The sequence below is a fragment of the Alligator sinensis genome, unplaced genomic scaffold (genome assembly GCF_000455745.1).
Source record: "Alligator sinensis unplaced genomic scaffold, ASM45574v1 scaffold253_1, whole genome shotgun sequence".
Lineage (NCBI taxonomy): Eukaryota > Metazoa > Chordata > Crocodylia > Alligatoridae > Alligator > Alligator sinensis.
Window position 1 is genome coordinate 1,893,723 of NW_005842147.1, and position 17,847 is coordinate 1,911,569.

The 17,847-nt window shown below is 40.5% G+C and overlaps 1 protein-coding gene across 10 annotated transcripts in view; it reads right to left on the reverse strand.

The window, feature by feature from the left end:
* Positions 1 to 2,127: 2,127 nt before the first annotated feature.
* Positions 2,128 to 17,847, reverse strand: part of TBC1D7 (TBC1 domain family member 7) — a 25,686-nt gene continuing 9,966 nt past the window's right edge. For 9 of the 10 annotated variants that reach the window (XM_006025439.3, XM_025206243.1, XM_006025440.3 and 6 more), the window contains 4 exons: positions 15,958 to 16,095; positions 13,810 to 13,955; positions 3,379 to 3,508; positions 2,128 to 2,371 (listed from right to left, as the gene is read on the reverse strand). In XM_006025439.3, coding sequence (XP_006025501.1) covers positions 2,285 to 2,371; positions 3,379 to 3,508; positions 13,810 to 13,955; positions 15,958 to 16,095 — 501 coding nt within the window. In that variant the 3' untranslated portion in view covers positions 2,128 to 2,284. The other variant, XM_025206248.1, reaches the window with a different exon arrangement.

The following is a 17,847-nucleotide window of genomic DNA, read 5'->3' on the forward strand; positions in this document are numbered from 1 at the left end:
GCTTCCCCCTCTGCCAGCCTTAAGGAGGGAAGGGATAGCGTTCATCCTTCAGGGTCAGAGCTACAGTGTTAAACTTCAGTCAGGATCCCATGCAGCCAGAATTCAGCCATGACTAGAGTTGGAAGGAACCTGGTAGATCATCAGGTCCGACCCCCTGCTCCAGGCAGAAAAGAGCTGTGGGGTTAGGTAACCCCAGCCAGATGCCTGCCTAATCTCCTCTTGAACATCTCCAGGGTAGGGGAAAGCACCACCTCCTTTGGGAGCCCATTCCGTATTTTGGTGACCCTTACTATAAAGAATTTTTTCCTTATGTCCAATCTAACTCTGTTCTCCTTCAGTTTGTGGCCATTATTTCTGGTAACCCCAAGATGCTCCCCAGCAAACAGTGTCCCCTATTCTCTGCTCCCCCCAATGAGTCTGTAGGCAGCCACAAAATCCCCTCTCAGCCTTCTCTTGTGGAGGCTGAAGAGATTCAGGTCCCTCGGTCTGTCTGCATAGGGGCCTCAACCATATAAGTAGCCCTTCTCTGAACCCTCTCAAGGTTATCCACATCCCTCTTGAAGTGCGGTGCCCAAAACTGGACGCAGTAACTCCAACTGCGGCCTCACGAACGCCGCATAAAGGGGAATTATCACTTCCCTAGACCCGCTTGTGATGCTCCACTTCCCCACCACCCTTCTCTTTTTCAGTTACAGTAATCTTAAGGGTTACTTATAAAAGCTAGAAAGTAAAACATGTCAGGAAAAAAAAGTGATTGTAAGTGTTTCCAAATTAGGAATTTTCAAGAGGTGTAGATTAGTTGTCTACCACTGTACAAGTGTTATTTTTAATTTAAATAAGACAGAGTTTTTTTGTAGGCGACTGAAGCTACTTTTCACGTACTAAAGACAAACATCCATAATCCAGTACAGTTTTGTTCTTAAACTTCACATTTATATATTCATCCCGAGTTTCTTCATCCAATAAGATTTATTGTCATTAGCATGACTACTGTTAGAAGCGGGAAAGGTCTGTTCATCATTTGCACACACAGGTATACAACTTGAGCAGGCAAAATGCCTCCTCTTGGGAAATGCATACCATTTTCAATTTCCACTGAGTAAAGGGGCTAGGAGGTGCTTCCCACTACTCAGGATCAAATCCAAAAAGATAAAAGATAGCTTTGATGGCTAGGAAGAGAGTAGGAAAAAAATGCATCTAATTGTGATGAAGCATTTCAATCAGGATCACCTCAATATCCTCCAGTGCCCTCAAGCTTCTGTCACAAAGGCTCCCTGCAGACATGGAAAAAAAACCAAGCAAACAAACGGCACTTTATTTTAAACTCGGCGAGCTCCTGCACCGAGACCAGTGCATGCCCAGAAGTGGCAGTGTGTTAACTGGACTCAGCACTCCCAATATCTGTATAAGTCAAGCACTTTAGTGGGGATTTTTTGGCACTTTTATCTCTGCATTTCAGAATTTCTATCCAATAACTCAGAGAAACCACTTTTGGCAAGTAGCACAGTGCTGCTACTGCTAGTAAAGTCATGTTCAAGGTTATATAGCCATTAACCATAGCCTTTGAAAGCCACTTGCATTTCTCTGTATGTTCAACTGTTCCAAAGCACTTCCATAGCATTTAATTACATACCAGTAAACAGTCTGAAGCCAGTAAATATTAGTGTCAGGCTAGTCTTCCATGAGCTTTTCCTTGAAATGTAAATGGAAATTTTGTTCAATAAATGTTTCACTTTAAGAAACTGGCATTAGGAAGCCTAATAATTTCCTTAGACTGCTAAAAGTCTCAAAAGACAAATTTCCTTTTCATAACCTGCCCTAAAGATTAAAGCCTGGAGTACCATCAAAGGAAAATTGCTCTGTCACACATATACAGTCAAGTACTAACTCCTTTGTCCTCAAATATAAGAAAGTATTCAAAAGTGTTTTTGCTTCATGTTTTAGTATACCTGCTCATGCTAACCCGTTCAAGGCTGTGCCACAAATTACTTCCTGAGAATGATGTTGTGACACTATCCGATACGAATACTGCAATCGGTTCACCAAGAAACACTCTGGACATTATCACAGCCCACCAGAACATTTCATTAAATCTATTTTTATTGAAAAATATTTACACATCAAGCACCACACTGTGAACAAATTTTTCAAGTTATTTTATTGGAATATTTATAGCAAATGATAAATGAAAATAGAAAATTGGTATCCACACATACTATATACTTTGAAAGAAAATACCTTCTAAAGGCACCTTTTCCCAATCTGCAGATACTTCAGCAAGTTCTCACACCAAATGCGCTGGGTTTCCACAATGTTTGTGCCACAAATCAATAGCTTTGCTCACAATCGCATCCGTGTTGTCTTGTGGAATCTAAGAGAGATCAGGGCAGGGGAAGAGGGATTAATTGAGTGACTAATTTAAATTTGACTAAGTAAAATCTTGAAAGTCCCAGTTGAAGTTAAAAATGCTAAAAACAAAAACCCGTCTCTCCAATTACTCAAGACTTCTGTTTCATTCTGTTCACTCCAGATTCTCACCTGGTTGTCAATCTTCCACAAAAACAAAACATGTATAACAAATGAGAATCAGAAAAGCACAAATTCCCCTCAGATAGCCTACCAGCTTGCTTGTATAATCAACTAGCCTTCCTGGGAATTTGCAAAAGATCCTAATCCATGTTGAGGGTGCACTTGTATATCCACAGAGATCCCTTTGGCCCCTCAAATAGAACAGGATTCAGTAGTGAGAAGTAACAAATCTTAGCTTGATAGGTATGTCATAAACTAATATAAAGGTACACAGATAGCATAGCAATTTCCAGCACATATCTAGACACCCGTGGAAACCTTGGCTCAGATGGGAATGCCACCAGTGGGACAATAAGGGGAACTACTGTAGAGTAGATCTCCTCACCACAATAACTTCTGTGGATTCTTCTGTATGTGACTTCAATCTGCCCCACTGAAGTAAACCCTTGAATATTCATTTCCAAAACCCAAGGACTGGATAGTTTCCCCCCCGATTCATGGATTCCTTTCTGAAAAACTTCTAAAAGAAGGCGCTAACATTTGGGTGACTTCTAAAGCTATTAGGATGGCCACTTTTTTGTTTTGTTTTATCATTTCAGATGTAAGTGTATACATATTTATTTAGCGGTAATATACAAAAACATTTGAATTTGCTGGGTCTAACTTAATCAATCTAAGTCAATCTCAACTCAACATATCTTGACAGCATGGCTAGTCCTCAGAACAGTGGGAGATACTATAATTCCAGATTTCACAATCTGGAATTTCACAATGAAACAGGGGGTAAATGATAAGTTTTCACTTGCAAACAATATTTTACAGTGCTGATAAAATCCAAGGTGTACTTACATTTTCCAGAAACTGGGTGATTTTTTCTGCATTGTTTAGGGCCATGATTTTCATTTTGAAGGTTAATAAAATCTCCACAGCAACAAAAACAAGAATCTTGCAGGATCCACTAATAACTTTATCCCAAACCCTGGAGAAATAAAGTAACAAGGAGTCACCAAACAACGCTATTCTGATTTTACCCTATTTTCCTCACATACCCCACACATTTTATTTTGAGGAAAGCAGAGTGAAGAACAAAGATTTCCAGTTATGACCATGTAGAGCAGAGACAGAGCCTAATCTTCAATTCAGGCACCCTCACTTTCCTGCTCGGGCAAAAGCTTCGGTTTCAACCCTTTCACAGCTGAGTTGGCTGCTTTTGGCTGAGCAGGAAAGGAAGAGTGAGTGAGTTGAAGCTTAAACTCTGTCCATGCTCCAATTCATCTGTGAAAGAATTAAAATGGTAGCATCTACTGAAAATTGGACCCTGCCCCTCCCTTCCTGTACAGTAAGGAAGCAAGAAAAGCAGCAACAGAAGCCATCTTACAGTGTCTCCATGCTTCTGTTCTGGATAGAAAGTCAGCTTCCCCGCTTACGACACACGCTTCAACAGTAATTCCTTTTATTCAGTAAAGACATCTACACTTATTAATCTCTTTTTTCCATTTCAAGAATATAGAAATGTGCTGAATTATACATGGAGTGCCTCTCTGATGATTTACTTATACTAACTATAAATTTAAAAGGTAAGAAATTTCTGACTTTTGGATATCTACACAGAATGGAATAAGGGCAAGCAGCACAGGATGGGTGCTGCAGAACTTACATGAAGATAAGGACAGGTAACAGCTTCCAGCACTGCCATCTCTCTCTCCCCTTCACATCAACTATGAACAGGCATTAATTTGAAATGGTAAGAATTTCAGGGGGATTTGCAGCACCACAAAGCTAGCATGAAATGCACATCCAGACACTCAAGTCCTGGTTGTATGGAGCAGTGCAGAGCATGACAAGAGTATGTACCACAGGCACTCTGCAGCCAGGGGGCTGACATGCAGCAATCCCACGATGCTTTGCAGAGGCCTCCATCTGTGCAGGACAGCTGAATGCAGAGGAAAATGCCTATTGGCTGGCTGTCCAGGGAACCACTCCCCCATCCCCTCCCCTCCCCCCCTGCCACACTTGGGAGTACAAAGCTACAGGACACGTGTTCAGTTTCCACTACATGCCCCGTGGCTCCCATTTCAGCAGTGCTGGCAGGTTCAGTGCATGCTGTACTCCTGCCAGCACAGAGTCAAGGCCTACCCCTGGGAGGTCAGCAACAGGAGGGAGGTTCTGACACTGGCTCCACTTCAGGAAGGGGGCCCTGGGGACTATCCCTTACCCCAACCAAGGCCTTTCCAAATTACAGCAGCTGATCACCGTGCCAAGCACACTTGCACTTCCTGGCTGTGCCACCTTTGGCACCACCTCAGGTGGGGCTCTGCTTCAGAGAAGAAGCTGAAGAGTCTCCCCTTCACCCCAACCATGATTTATCACTTGTAAAAGCAAAAGAGCTAACGTCCTGAAGTACCCAGACACAAGTTCCACCACCTACAATTTCCTGCTCTGCACCCTTCCTCTTGACTTGATAATGCCAAAGATGCTGACACAACAGGGACAGAGGTTTTTGGCATGGCCAGAGAATTTGGCAGTTGGATTCTTATTGGGGTTTTTGGACAGGAAGGATTTTATCCTGTTCACAGAGAAAGACAGACGTGGAAAACAAATCCGCATGGTGACTTGTGAACCTGACTCCTCCTGCCCTAGGCAGTCGAGTTTTGCATGACAGACAAACTCCCTGGAGCTGTATGTGTATGTGTGTGCAGGAGGAGCAGGGGGGGAAGGGGGAGGGTAGCTGGAAGTACATGGGGGAGATGGGAGCAAAGCCTTCTGGGATACTGGAGGACCGCACCATGCCCTGTGGTGCACCTGTAAGTGCAAAGGCATTACTAGGTGGTGCTAGAAATTGAAGCAGTGCTGAAAAGTTACTGTTAGAAAGAGCTACTATTTCATCATGCACCCACCATGTATTTTTCCATGAAAAACTACCTGAATTGCTGTATGTTTACTTTTTGCCATGCTAAGTGAACGTATTTCTTGATACAAATGTAATACCTGTCCACGGTCATTAGTACACCCTAACAGACTGCAGGGACTAATGATGACTTTAAACTGGAACCTGAAGGGTAAGTTCCCAAGGGTTGCAAGTAGTCTTGCTACATGACTCCTGTGAACATAAAACACCATACAACAATTTGAAAAATTACCTTCAAATGCTAATGAACTTCATTCAGCCAGCAGCTCTCTCTCAAACCTGAAGCAAAAGATTCTGGATTTGAGACTTGCCCTAAAGCTTGGATCACACATTATCCAATGCCAGAGAGAAACCAGCCTTCTGATGACAGTCCTGTTCGTCTGCATTTTTAAATCTCTTGCCTTACGACTTGTCAGAAAGACCCTGAGAGGTGGCCTGTGTTACTGTTGCATCTGGGGTGCTTAATTTAAAAGAATCTCTCTTTTACAACAAAAAAGAGGAGGAAATTGACCTCCTCTGAAGGTCACAGGATCACATACTGATTATTCTTCATTATCTCTGTGACTATCAGAGACAAAAGCAATTAAAATGCAACCTAAAGAGGATTTTTTCCTTCCTCACAATGTATAAGGGTACCCTAAAAAAAAGGGTTAGGAGACACAGCTTTGTTTTCTGCCTTAGAAGAATTAGGAATATTAAATCCATTCTTCCTTTAAGTACCATTAGAGAGGGTCTTACAGCTACTGTTGTAAATCAAGAGCTGGCATTATCTTTCTAACATAGTTTCCCAGGAGAAACTACAAGTATACAAAGGTTTAGAATTTTTCTCCACAATCAAAAATGGTCACGCTAGGAGAAAAGCACCCTGGGAACAACCAGGGTTAAATCACTGCCAAGAGCTTCTCCTAGGAGAACGAATGCTGTATACATTATCTTCCAGAAGAAGCTACAGCACAGTCCTTCAGCATCCCAGAGTGCACAGTCCCCCTGGCTGTGCAGCATCAGCACTGCAAGCTCTCTGTTGTTTAGGGGTTCAGCATTCAAATATCTGTTCAGGCATCTCTGGGTAAATTTTTCTACCAGGAAAATAAATCCAGGAGAATTCTCCTAGATCATTTGAACGTATGTACACAGCCAAAGGCCTCTCTTTTTTCCAAACGTGGATTACCTATTGCAACTAAACAGGTATTATCATTTTTAAATGATAAACTACCAAAACCAATCCCTTCTTCTGCACCATTGATGAAACCTATACTTTCATAGCTTCTCTGGTATCATCATTTGCATTAGTATTTCAGTCATCAAAAACAAACTAGAACTACATTTTTTATTAAAAAGCAAGTAAAACCCTCAGGCCTACTTTAGAAATCATAAATCAGGAAGACACAAGCCCAGTGCTTTCCCCTTTGCAGATAAACTGTAAGTTTACTGTTACTATATTATATAACATCAACATAATCCAAACAAGAGCAACAAAATTAATAACCCAAACAAAAACCTTTACTGCCTTTATTGGTGTTTAAATATCCCATGACAAGTCGCTCTTCTAAAATCTTATGTTGTTGCTGGAGTCTATCAGTTTATGCAAGAACTAAAATGAAAGAGCAATTATTTCCTATTCTACAAAAATAGGTCTTCAATGTAGCTATCCCCAATTCCCTAATATATATTTTTTAAAACCAAATAATGGCTTCCCCACAGATTTAGACAATTTTTACAGAGTCTACATTCATTACAGAAAGTAATAGTAGAAGTTTTTTTCCATAGGGTATTTAACCTAATTCCTAAACAATTTTTTTAGCTATGTAAATGCTTATGTTAGAATAAAGACAACCAGTTACCTTGTCTCCTGTGACACCAAAGAAAAGGTTTATTAAGTGGAGACATAGCTAGCACTAACTGGCTACATCTTCTGAGGTCATACTTTAAAAATGTCAGTGATTATTATTATAGCAGCAGCTCCAGCAAGCAGTAACACAGTAGGAAAGCTAGTGTATGACACTGTGATAAATAGTGTAGCAGTTGTCAAAACCACATAAAATACCGCAAAAGGAGCTGCATTATTACTGGCAGTGACAGAAAGTTTTAAACAGATATAGTCACAATGCCTTTTCTTTAAATTACCCAACTACATGGTTATATATTTTATATCATAGTGGCTTTTATACATGATTTAATCATCGGTTTCATTTTTGGCTTTTCAAAAACAAGTTACCCATGATCACATTTGCTTTCATGAATTTTAGCTTTAGAAAACTGTTAAAAAATATTTGTAACCAAACTAATGGAAAAATGATCATAGAAATTTAAATGAACTATAGTAACAGCCCCACTCAATTCCACTGAAATAAAAACCATATTTTTCTTAAGATATCATCTTTGGGTGGGGGAAGGCTGTTAATGCATTTGAAAATCTACAAGTGTAACTTTTAGCCACAGGAGGCCTCCCTTAGTGGTCCTTCATTTCAACAGGAATGCTGACAATTACCAGGGGGGGAAATGTAAAATTAAATGAGGGTACACAGCCAAAACAAAGCAAAGAACTACCCACATGCAAAATCCTAAGCAGCTCATCATATTTATTGTGCAAGTTCTTTCTGTCAAAGAATGCAAAGAACTAACCTACATTTACACTTCCCTATAAAGAAGGCACGTAATGCGGTTACTGTGTGCGCAACATTAACAAACATATCCAAAAAAAGAGTAAGATGACAAAAGATTTGGGATTCTCATTAAGCAACACCATTGTTTCCTAATCAAATGCAGTCCATCTGACCAAAGCTAACAGTGTTCTTATCCTACCTTGTCTCAATCACCTACACAATTCTCAGTGACCTTCCGAAAACATTCGTATGATGTATTCTAAAACTGTCAACAGCTTGTTTGTTGTTATAGCCTGGACAAAGTATGTACCTGTGATCTTCTCCATGTACAGTGTAATGTACATTCAGTCATAAAAGATGTTAACCTTTCCAGAGTGAAATGAGCAACAAGTGATCATGTTAAACAGATTTAGCTTTTTCATGTTTTTACGTCTGATTTATTTCTCAAACCTCAAGAAAACAAGAGCATCATCTATGGAGGGTGGCTTTCTGTTTATTATTTCAAAAGCAAATATTTAAAGATAAACATGTCAGCAGAGATCTACAGAGATTTAATCACCTAAAACCTAATGATTTTAATGGGAGGCAAAAATCCAAATGCCTTTGAAGAACTGGGCCTTAGCAATCACTGAGCTAGGAAAACTCTGAAATCTCACACACAATGGATTTGTACAATGAGCACTACACCTGGCATGTGCTGATGTACACTCTACGGGTAGAAACAAATATTGTATTTATACTGCCATAAAAAATGTTATGGTGGCATAAATGGCAAGCAAAAAGACATCCCTACCCTTTGTTGCACTGTATCAGTGGCCGTGACAAAACGTAGTGTAAAAGCGTGCTGCTTTATTGATGCAGACATCTGTTTTCACTGCATCAGGAGAGTGTGAGTCGTCCAGAGCTGCCCAGTCTCCAGATGACTTGGGACAGTGCTTTGCGAGTTCAAGTGGCCTGAACGGGTACACCACAGGAAATCCCATTCAGGATTGGGACCCTCCAACCCTGGGAGCATCTGCCTGGCTTTCCCTGCTTATACACAGACACAACCCAGCTAATCTTGGGGCACCTAAGCAGGAAAAGTTAGGGTTCCCCACTTACAGAGACCTGCCCCAGGACCTCCAGAGGCATTTCTGTAAGTGGGGAAAGTCTACATGAGTCCCAGAAGGGAGGCATAGGACCTGGGTAATCCCCAGTGACCTGTGCCTCCATGCTGCAACTTGCGCTGGGTCCCACACCAACCCATGCTTTATACAGAGGTACAAGTCACAGGAAGGAGGCACGAAACAGTGTGGGACATAAAGACATTCCAGGGCCCCACACCTCCACGCCAGGATCCACACTTCCATGTGGGGGGGCCGAGGGGGGGAGAAGGAGGGGGTTTGGCGAGCGCCTACCAGTGTTTGGCAACCACCCACAGATGCTGCCGGCAGCATCGGTGGCGGCCAGTGGCAATCAGGGACTGCCCACAGACACCGCCAGCGGTGGTGTCAACAGCGACAGAGGGGAGGAGCGGTGGTGAGTGGAGACCACCTGCAGGCACTGGCAGTAGCACTGGAGGCGCTTTTTGCAGGGGGTGCACCACCAAGCTCAGGGGGTGCACATGCACCCACCTCCCTGTCACTAATGAGAGAATACATCGCCCTGCCTGATGCAAGACAACAGGCAACATGTATTTCACCCAATGAGGTGGATGAGCTGAGGTGGGACAAGTCTGGCAACATCTGTTTTTACCCTTTCATCCCAATTAAAATGGCTGTCCTGATTAAGGCTCTTGGCCCAGAAAAGCACTTAATTAAGCACATGCTGAAATCTTCTGCTGCAAATTAAGTGCACATTTAAGAGATTTGCTGAACCAGTGCTCAGACCCTTATCTTGACAGAATTTTGGGGGAGTTAGCATAATTCAAGTGTTCCCTCATTACCCTCCAAACTTCAGCTGAATCATTAGAATGGTACTTGTAGCCTATGTCTAGGCTACAGACTCCTGCTGGCGCTAAATATATCAGGAAAGTGATGAAGTGTGTAGAGATCAGTGGTCCTGCACACTACACCAGGGTTTTATAACAGCAAAACTGCACAGCTATGCTGCATAGCTATACTGGCAGGATAGTCCTAATGGAGATTTGGCATAAATCCTAAGAAAGATTTTCCACACAAGTTGTGAACAAATTTAAATAAATCAGGTATCCATAACAATTTATTTGAACTGGCACACAAAATGTACGTATGCCAGGAGCAAGAGAAGAGGGTGCTAGAAAATGAAGTCTTTAAATAACTTACTGAAAACAAAGCACTCAACTGAATGGAGAGAGAATAAATCATAATCTGCATACTTTACCTCATTCTCTATTTTCTCCATCTAATTGTTACTGACAGCTTCTGGATAAAATTCTGCACAACAATCAGAGAACCTGTATTGAATAGCACTGAATACAATTGTAAGCATTTGTTGTATGGTGGTATCTTTCCCAAACAAGGGCTCTTAAGTAAGGCAGGACTGTCCAGCTTTTGGGCTGCTGGAAGGTATGCTGGGTGGGCTCCTCAGCATACTGCAGTGGCAGCAGGCCCCTCAGGGACCTGAGAGCTATGCCACCCTGTAGCCAAGATGGGAGCAGGAGGTGGGCCAGGGAACAGAAACCAGGTCTACTGCACAAAAGAGATGAGCTACTAACAGAGGAAGTGGGAGCAGGAGCCTTGAGATCCTGACCACAGCAATAGTGGGAGCAACTGGGGGAGCAGTGACCAGGGGTTAACCACTTGCAGGTCAAATGCCTGTATGCAGACAGCTCTGAAAGAAAGCAAGGCGCAGGATGGGCTGTTTTGGGTTTTTTTACCGTCTCCCATAAGATGGTTGACTACATCTAGTCCAAAGTGTCCTGGGAAAAAGCTGTGTTCACATCACTTCCCACTTGAACATTGTGAATAAGAAGGCCTGCATGGATAATCCTGTCCTTGTGAGAGTCCCAACTCCCTTTTGCAGATCTCAGAGGCTGAAACAGTCATATGGATACATTACAGACACAGCATTTGGGCTTCTAAATTCTAATCCAAAACGAACCTCCCAAACGTTTAAGTGCAACCATTACAAGTCACCTATAATTAGCTAGTTCTTTGGCCGATATGATTCCAACTGAATGACTAAACGCACCTGATCTGATAACTGGACCTTTCTAATGCTTTCGGTACAGCAAGCTGGAAAATGGAATTTCTATTCTATAATACACTCCAACACGTTAAAATCTGTTTGCATTTCCAACTGGAATGAAAAGCCACTCTACTGTGAAATTTTCTATGGAAAGAAAATTAAAACACACACAGACATGTACACATATACATTTGTTTTCAAAACATGAAAATGTTTGGTTCTGATATGTAAAGAAAATTACTATTTACTTAGCATTACAGTGACTTGGTGGAATAAATCCCAAAACTGAAATACTAACTATACTAATACTATACTAAATACTACTATAGCTTGTTCTGGAATGACAGGTACAGGGGGAAGGGCATCCTTGCACCATATATCAAGATTGTGTGCACTTGCTGAAGGTCCAAGAGAATGAGAGCAGCAGATCTGTTAAGTATATCTGTGTCATGATAAAGGGGGGAAGGAGGGAGTTCAATGATGCTGTGGTAGGAGTATATTCAGGGGTGGATCGGGGAGGGGGAAACTTGCACCCCTCTTTGATCCCTGGTCCAGTCAAAGTTCAAAGCTAACTGCCTGGCTGTGCCAGCAGCATTTCTAGTCAGACAGTGCTGAGGGAGTCACTTGACTTCCTGGCTCCTTACCATCTCCCTGATCCCTTATAAACTCCTCATTCCACGGGTATGAATGCCCCTCTTCTTTTTAATGGTCTTGAGGTTCCACAAGTCAGCCTATCCCTTGTCCTGTAATTCCACTGTGTGTTAGGAGTTTCATGACCAGGAGCAGCTATTTCACAGCCCTGCAGACTGTTTTTGACTCATTCCAATGACGTTATATTTATTTTTCCTTCAGTCTTAAACTGAATAATACAGCCCTAGGTCCCTAGCATATTAGTAAAGCTTCTAGTTATTTTTAACTGGAGAAAAATGTGCATTGTTTTATATGTGATGATGCAACTCACCATCTTCTGCTGCCTACCCTTTTGAAAATTCTAGATTTGTGCATGAGCATATTACAGTCCACCCAAATTAAGAAACAGAGACATTCTCCAAACAGGTAACAAGAATATTTAAAATGAAATAAGCTAATAATTATGAGGGATTTTAACTTCCCGGATAACTACTGGAAGAAAAATATGACAAAGCATAACATCCCCAGTAAGTTCTTTAGCTAAAAACAGACGTCGCATTTGTCCTAGGAGAAACCATATCTATTGTCCCAGGACAGTTCAAGGGATAAGACGTGCTAACATTGTGTCATGGCACATCACAAAGTGCATCTGAATGGTTATCCTGGGATTGCATTATTGAATCAATGGCAGAAAAGTGGCTGCTCACCAAACTAACTGGAAGGGCAATGTGCATACAAACCGATTCCGTGACTTTTTTGTTCTGTGAAAAATCCAGGCACAGCTGGATCAATGCAATGTCTGTTGCTAGTCTTACTGTGCATAGAAATATAATGTTCTGTTTCAGAAAGAGGGAATAACTAGACGTTCTGACCAACAGAGACAGACTGATAGGAGAATGTGAAGATGGTCAGAACTCAGGGAGACTGCGACAATATGTCAGAATTCATTATTTTAATGCAAGGAAGGCAAAGGAATAGGAAAGCAGGGCCACTACACATTCAGTAACAGAAAGGGCATGCAATTATTGAAGAATAAAACACAGTAACATGAACATATCAGGACGAAAATCAGGAAAAGAAAGATGAAAAATGAGTTACAACCAGCAAGAAATGTTGAAGGTGTCAGTCAGAAATGATAGGCAGGGAAGCCACGGGTCTACTGCTGAAAAGAGATGAGCTACTAACACAAGACAAAAAGAAAGAAAAGTTGCTCAATGCTTGCTTTGCCTCGGTGTTCCTAAAAATCAAAAATTAATTGTGACCAGACAAGTAACAATAATATAGACACAGAAACAGAAGGGCTGCAAACTATGCAGGCACATGGGGGCAAGTGGCAGGCACCACAGTAAGGGCAAGTGGTGGACAGAAAGCAGAGGACAAAGGGTGGGGGTCAGACCACTTGACTTCCTCACTGCCTGCCACCCCCACTCCTGCTTGCCCCACTGCAGCAGCGTGGGGGGTGAATTTAGGATGACCCTCCAATAATTACATTCTATACATGGAAAATTACAACAGCGTTATAACATTTTCATGTATTGACTCTAATTATTGGGGCACTGTATTAAATTCAAAAATGTCTTGAAGGTAGGTTTCCTGTAAACTTCTTCGGCTTTACAAGAAGCCCTTCCTGTTTTCATTCGAAGATTCTCCCTAACCAGTACAGAAATGTATACAGCCTAAACTAACTGATTTTGACATGACAGGACTTGAGCAGCCTTGCACTTTAAAGCTTCAGGTGTTTTTCTCTAAAGAGCTACCCTTTCTTTACAACAAACAACATTTAAAAATGTAGCCCTATTCCCTTTCCTAAAATGGACTAATGAGTTCCAGGTAAACAAGTAAGACTACTGAACTCACCATTAACATTAAAATCTTACTGCAGTGAAGAAAAATATTTTTTTCTCAAAAACACCTTCTTTAAGGTACTCCGTTGGCCTCACTTCTACACAAATTGAAATCTCCAACAGTTGTAAACACAGAGAAAATACTTGCCTCTGTAAACTGGATTCTGGTAAACAGCCTGCAAAACACTTCTTAAACCAAAGATTATAGGGAAGCTTGTTCATTGTGGAGCACATCTTCAGATGCATCAGGAGTCTGCTGTCTTCAAGGTTCAAATACTGTTCAAGAACTTTTGGCTGTAGAAGGAAGAGAGAAAGTAGTTTTAAATATATGAAGCATAAGCCAGAGTTGAACCTACATACAGGAAGTAAATGCTAATAATCAGTGCTGTTAGATAATAAAATTGCAATGTTAATTTTACAGACTTTAAGCATGGTTGAACTTTGTGACTTACTTAAGGGAATATTTTGCTAAATAACTCCCTCCCACCTTGCAGAAGCAACCACCTCTACAGGGATACCTAACTAATGTAGCATTCCCTTCCACAGTAATGAGTAATAAAGCTTCAGGTGATGCAGAGGATTAAAACTGCCCTAATTGCTGCCATCATCATAGGTAAAAATAAATTTAGTTAATCTCAAACCTAGTTCCCTTTTTGTACATCAAGAAAACAAAACATAACAGGAAAAAGAGAAAAAAAAATCAATTCTCAAAGTAAATCCCTTTGCAATTTATTAAAAGTAGGTACCATTTTATTGTTAAAAAAACCCTCCAGAGTATTTTAAAATGGCATACAGAACAGCACGAAAAAAGACGACAATTGAAACAATTATGTATTTATATTCCAATTTATCCCAATACATACTTTCACAAATTCAAAATCTGCACTATACATTACAACACAGCTGAAAAAATTGCTAATTTCTTCATTTACTAAAAGGAGTGGGAAGGGGAAGGATTGCTTTTGTCTGTATTCTTCAATCCAGGTATCTGGTGGAATGATACAGCATTACAGAAAACCTGGAACAGAAGAATGCAACTTCTTTTACTAATAGGAACAATGCCAAGGCACCATTTCTTTGGGGAGCATAGACACCGTTTTAAAGAGTTATAGCAAGTGATACAGTTGACTTCATTAACTCTGGTGACAGAGAAATATCTTTGTAAACCTGCTTTCTAAGTTTTATAAGATAACAGCAATATGTATCTGTATTTAGAATCTGCATCAATACTCGCCAACTTCAGAACTGCAGATCAGGCCCTCCACTATGTGTTAATATCAGTGGACATGGGTTAAGAACAGGTTTTTTATCCTGTCATGACATTTGAAAAATTAGGGGGAAAATACAGATAAGCATTTTTTTCTTATGAAAGCTGGCAAACTTAAAACCAAAGCCAATTTTATCAAGAGGCTTTTTTAAACAGAAATCTTTTCAGAACTTTATATGGTTACAAGAACTTATAAGTGTTCACTGACAACAAAATTCATGATCTACTTGTCTTTTTATTAGAGTAAGATTTAAAAGTTATTATTTTCCTAAAGAATAAAACACCCAACTCCTCTTATATGGAGGCTCAGAACGTGTTATCTGATTATCAGCTCAAGAGGATATAGGCAGCAGAGACACAGCCATTTAAGCAGGTCTACAAGCGGTCTAAAAAGTATCAGAAAATTGTCAAAATGGTGTTAGGATGGTTATAGCTTTTTAAAATTGGAATAGAGGACTGGAAGGGGCCTCCTGAGGCACTGAATCTAATCACCTGGCTCTTGCAGGCAACCATTAGTCCAATAATGTGTCCAAAGCAGCATCTACATCCTCTCATACACCACAGCCATCAGGCACCCTACAAACAACCTACAATGTATCACAGTAAAAACCCAGCATCTACTGCTTAAAATCAAAAATGTTTTCAGGGTAACCACTGGTGTAAGGATTTGCAATTAAGCTTGGGTACAAACATTAAAGCATCACTGTTCATGATACACTGTGATCAATCATCTTGGTCTGTGCTTGAACCTATGCATTTGTGTGTTTCAAATTTAAATGTCTAAACACTAAAAAAAACATAAGCAAATCATCTGTTTCAGGGAACAAGAGCAGTTTCAAATGTCATGTAATTTGGTTCTTAGAAGGAAATTTACACAGCACAACTAGAGAGCTCTAATACCGAAGTAGCTAGTACAAGAACAAAATCCAGGTCTATTAACTCATAGACCCTTGTGCTAGCGTCTGGATACTACTGCTACATCTCCATTCGCTTTGCATAATCCCTCTTTTCGCAAACCACTTGTCTTACCAATTGTTGCAATGAATCTTTGTACTTGTTATGTAACTGATTCACAAAACAATTGACCAGCCAATAGCAGTCAATAGGATCCTCCACCATCTCCTCCATGGCTTTCGCAATAGCAAGAAACACTTCATCTTCTGCTTCCTAGAAAAAAAGAGCAGAAAAATTATTATCTACAAAATTGTCAGGCTGTCCAATTTGAATTACTGTTATAGTCTTTTACCCAGTTGTTTGAATAAATGAACCAGGAGACACATATGTAAATGGAACGTGGGTTATGGATGTGCTGACATCCATAATTACAGCACTTGGCAAAAACCACATCATTGTATTACCTGTAAAAACCAAATGCATGAAAGTGGATTGTTTGTACTTTCGGTCAAAAGCATTAATCAAAGTTTGGATTAGAAAACCTGAATTCTATTGTAATAGTTATTGTGAAATAGAACTAGACCTCTCTAATTTTGCTGTGTAAGAGAAGTGCAGTGTTCTCAGTAGTCTCAAGTGAGTCAGTATTAATGATCTGCAACCTCCCATTAAAAGCACAGGCCATTTTTTTTCCATTCACACACAACACTCTTTGACAGGTTATAGAACACCAGATGTTCATGTGTAAAGAATGACTCGGTTTTAGATAAAAGGCCATTTTTCTCTTTTTTTAATTGCCTGGGTGCAAGCAAACTTACCTTCCAGGAGTCAAGGCACTTTCTTCCTGAAGTATAACTTGTACACAAAATTCATGTACCATTCCTTTCCCTAAATGGTACGCTACCCTGCCACCATCACTCCAGATACGCCTATATAACAGTCACTGATTTGACTGAAAGATAGCACATGCAGACCTACTCATTTAAACTAGTTAATACAGGTGCCAGCAGCAATGTAGCTGTAATACGGCTTCCAGCCCAGGACACAAAACCTTCCTGCAAACTAAGGTAAATACCTTAGCTGTTAACTTAAAATAAGTGTTGTATTTCTACATTATACTGTGGACATAGCAAGGACTACAGTATAGACCTACTCTATACATCATACCCTCTGCTTTTAGACACAAAAAGGCATATATCACAGAAACTCACTAAAATGGCCCAGTCTGTTAGAAAAAAAGGTTAACCATTCCAACATCATGTTTTTCCTCCCACTAACTCCACAGGGGCTCTTCTGCACAAGCATTAAATTCCCAGCTACACAGGTTTGGAAGAATTGACTGGATTGAGAAAAGGTACAACAGGGGAAGCGATGTTCTATGAAGCATAACTCCCTGGCAAACCTCAAGGGTAAATACCCACAAGATTTAATCTTGACCTGGTCAGCATTAACTACACCAATATGCATTTTCCATTGTGAACTCCATCAGGAGAACGAGCGTTGCTTGGGTTCAGAGAGGCAATGACAGCACAACTCCTCTGGAAGCCATACTTGCACGGGATGAAGAAACAAGGTGTTGGTTACCACATTAACATCACTAAATTTATAGAGTTTTCCTATAGGGAATATGCTGGGTTCAATGGCCACACCCAAACCGTAGAAGTACAAATGTCTCTCCTCCCTTCTACAACATGCCACTCTATCAGTGGGGCAGAACAATAACTGAATTTTCCATAATAACATTAACCTCCAACATATTTCTCTTAGGAAACAGTAAGGCTCTTGGGAACCGGAAGGCAAAAGAAACAGAATAGATGAACTGGGAAATGAACCAGTATACATAGAAAATTATATTATTAGTAGTAGTAGTATTATTTAGGTTTACATCCCACGTATGCAAGTTCCTACAACAAATAAATGTAATATATTTGAAGACTGCCATCTCACAAACCAGAGTTAATTTAAATATCAATATAATTAACCTCAACAGAGTTATTGAGACCAGTTACGCAGACACCCATCACTCTT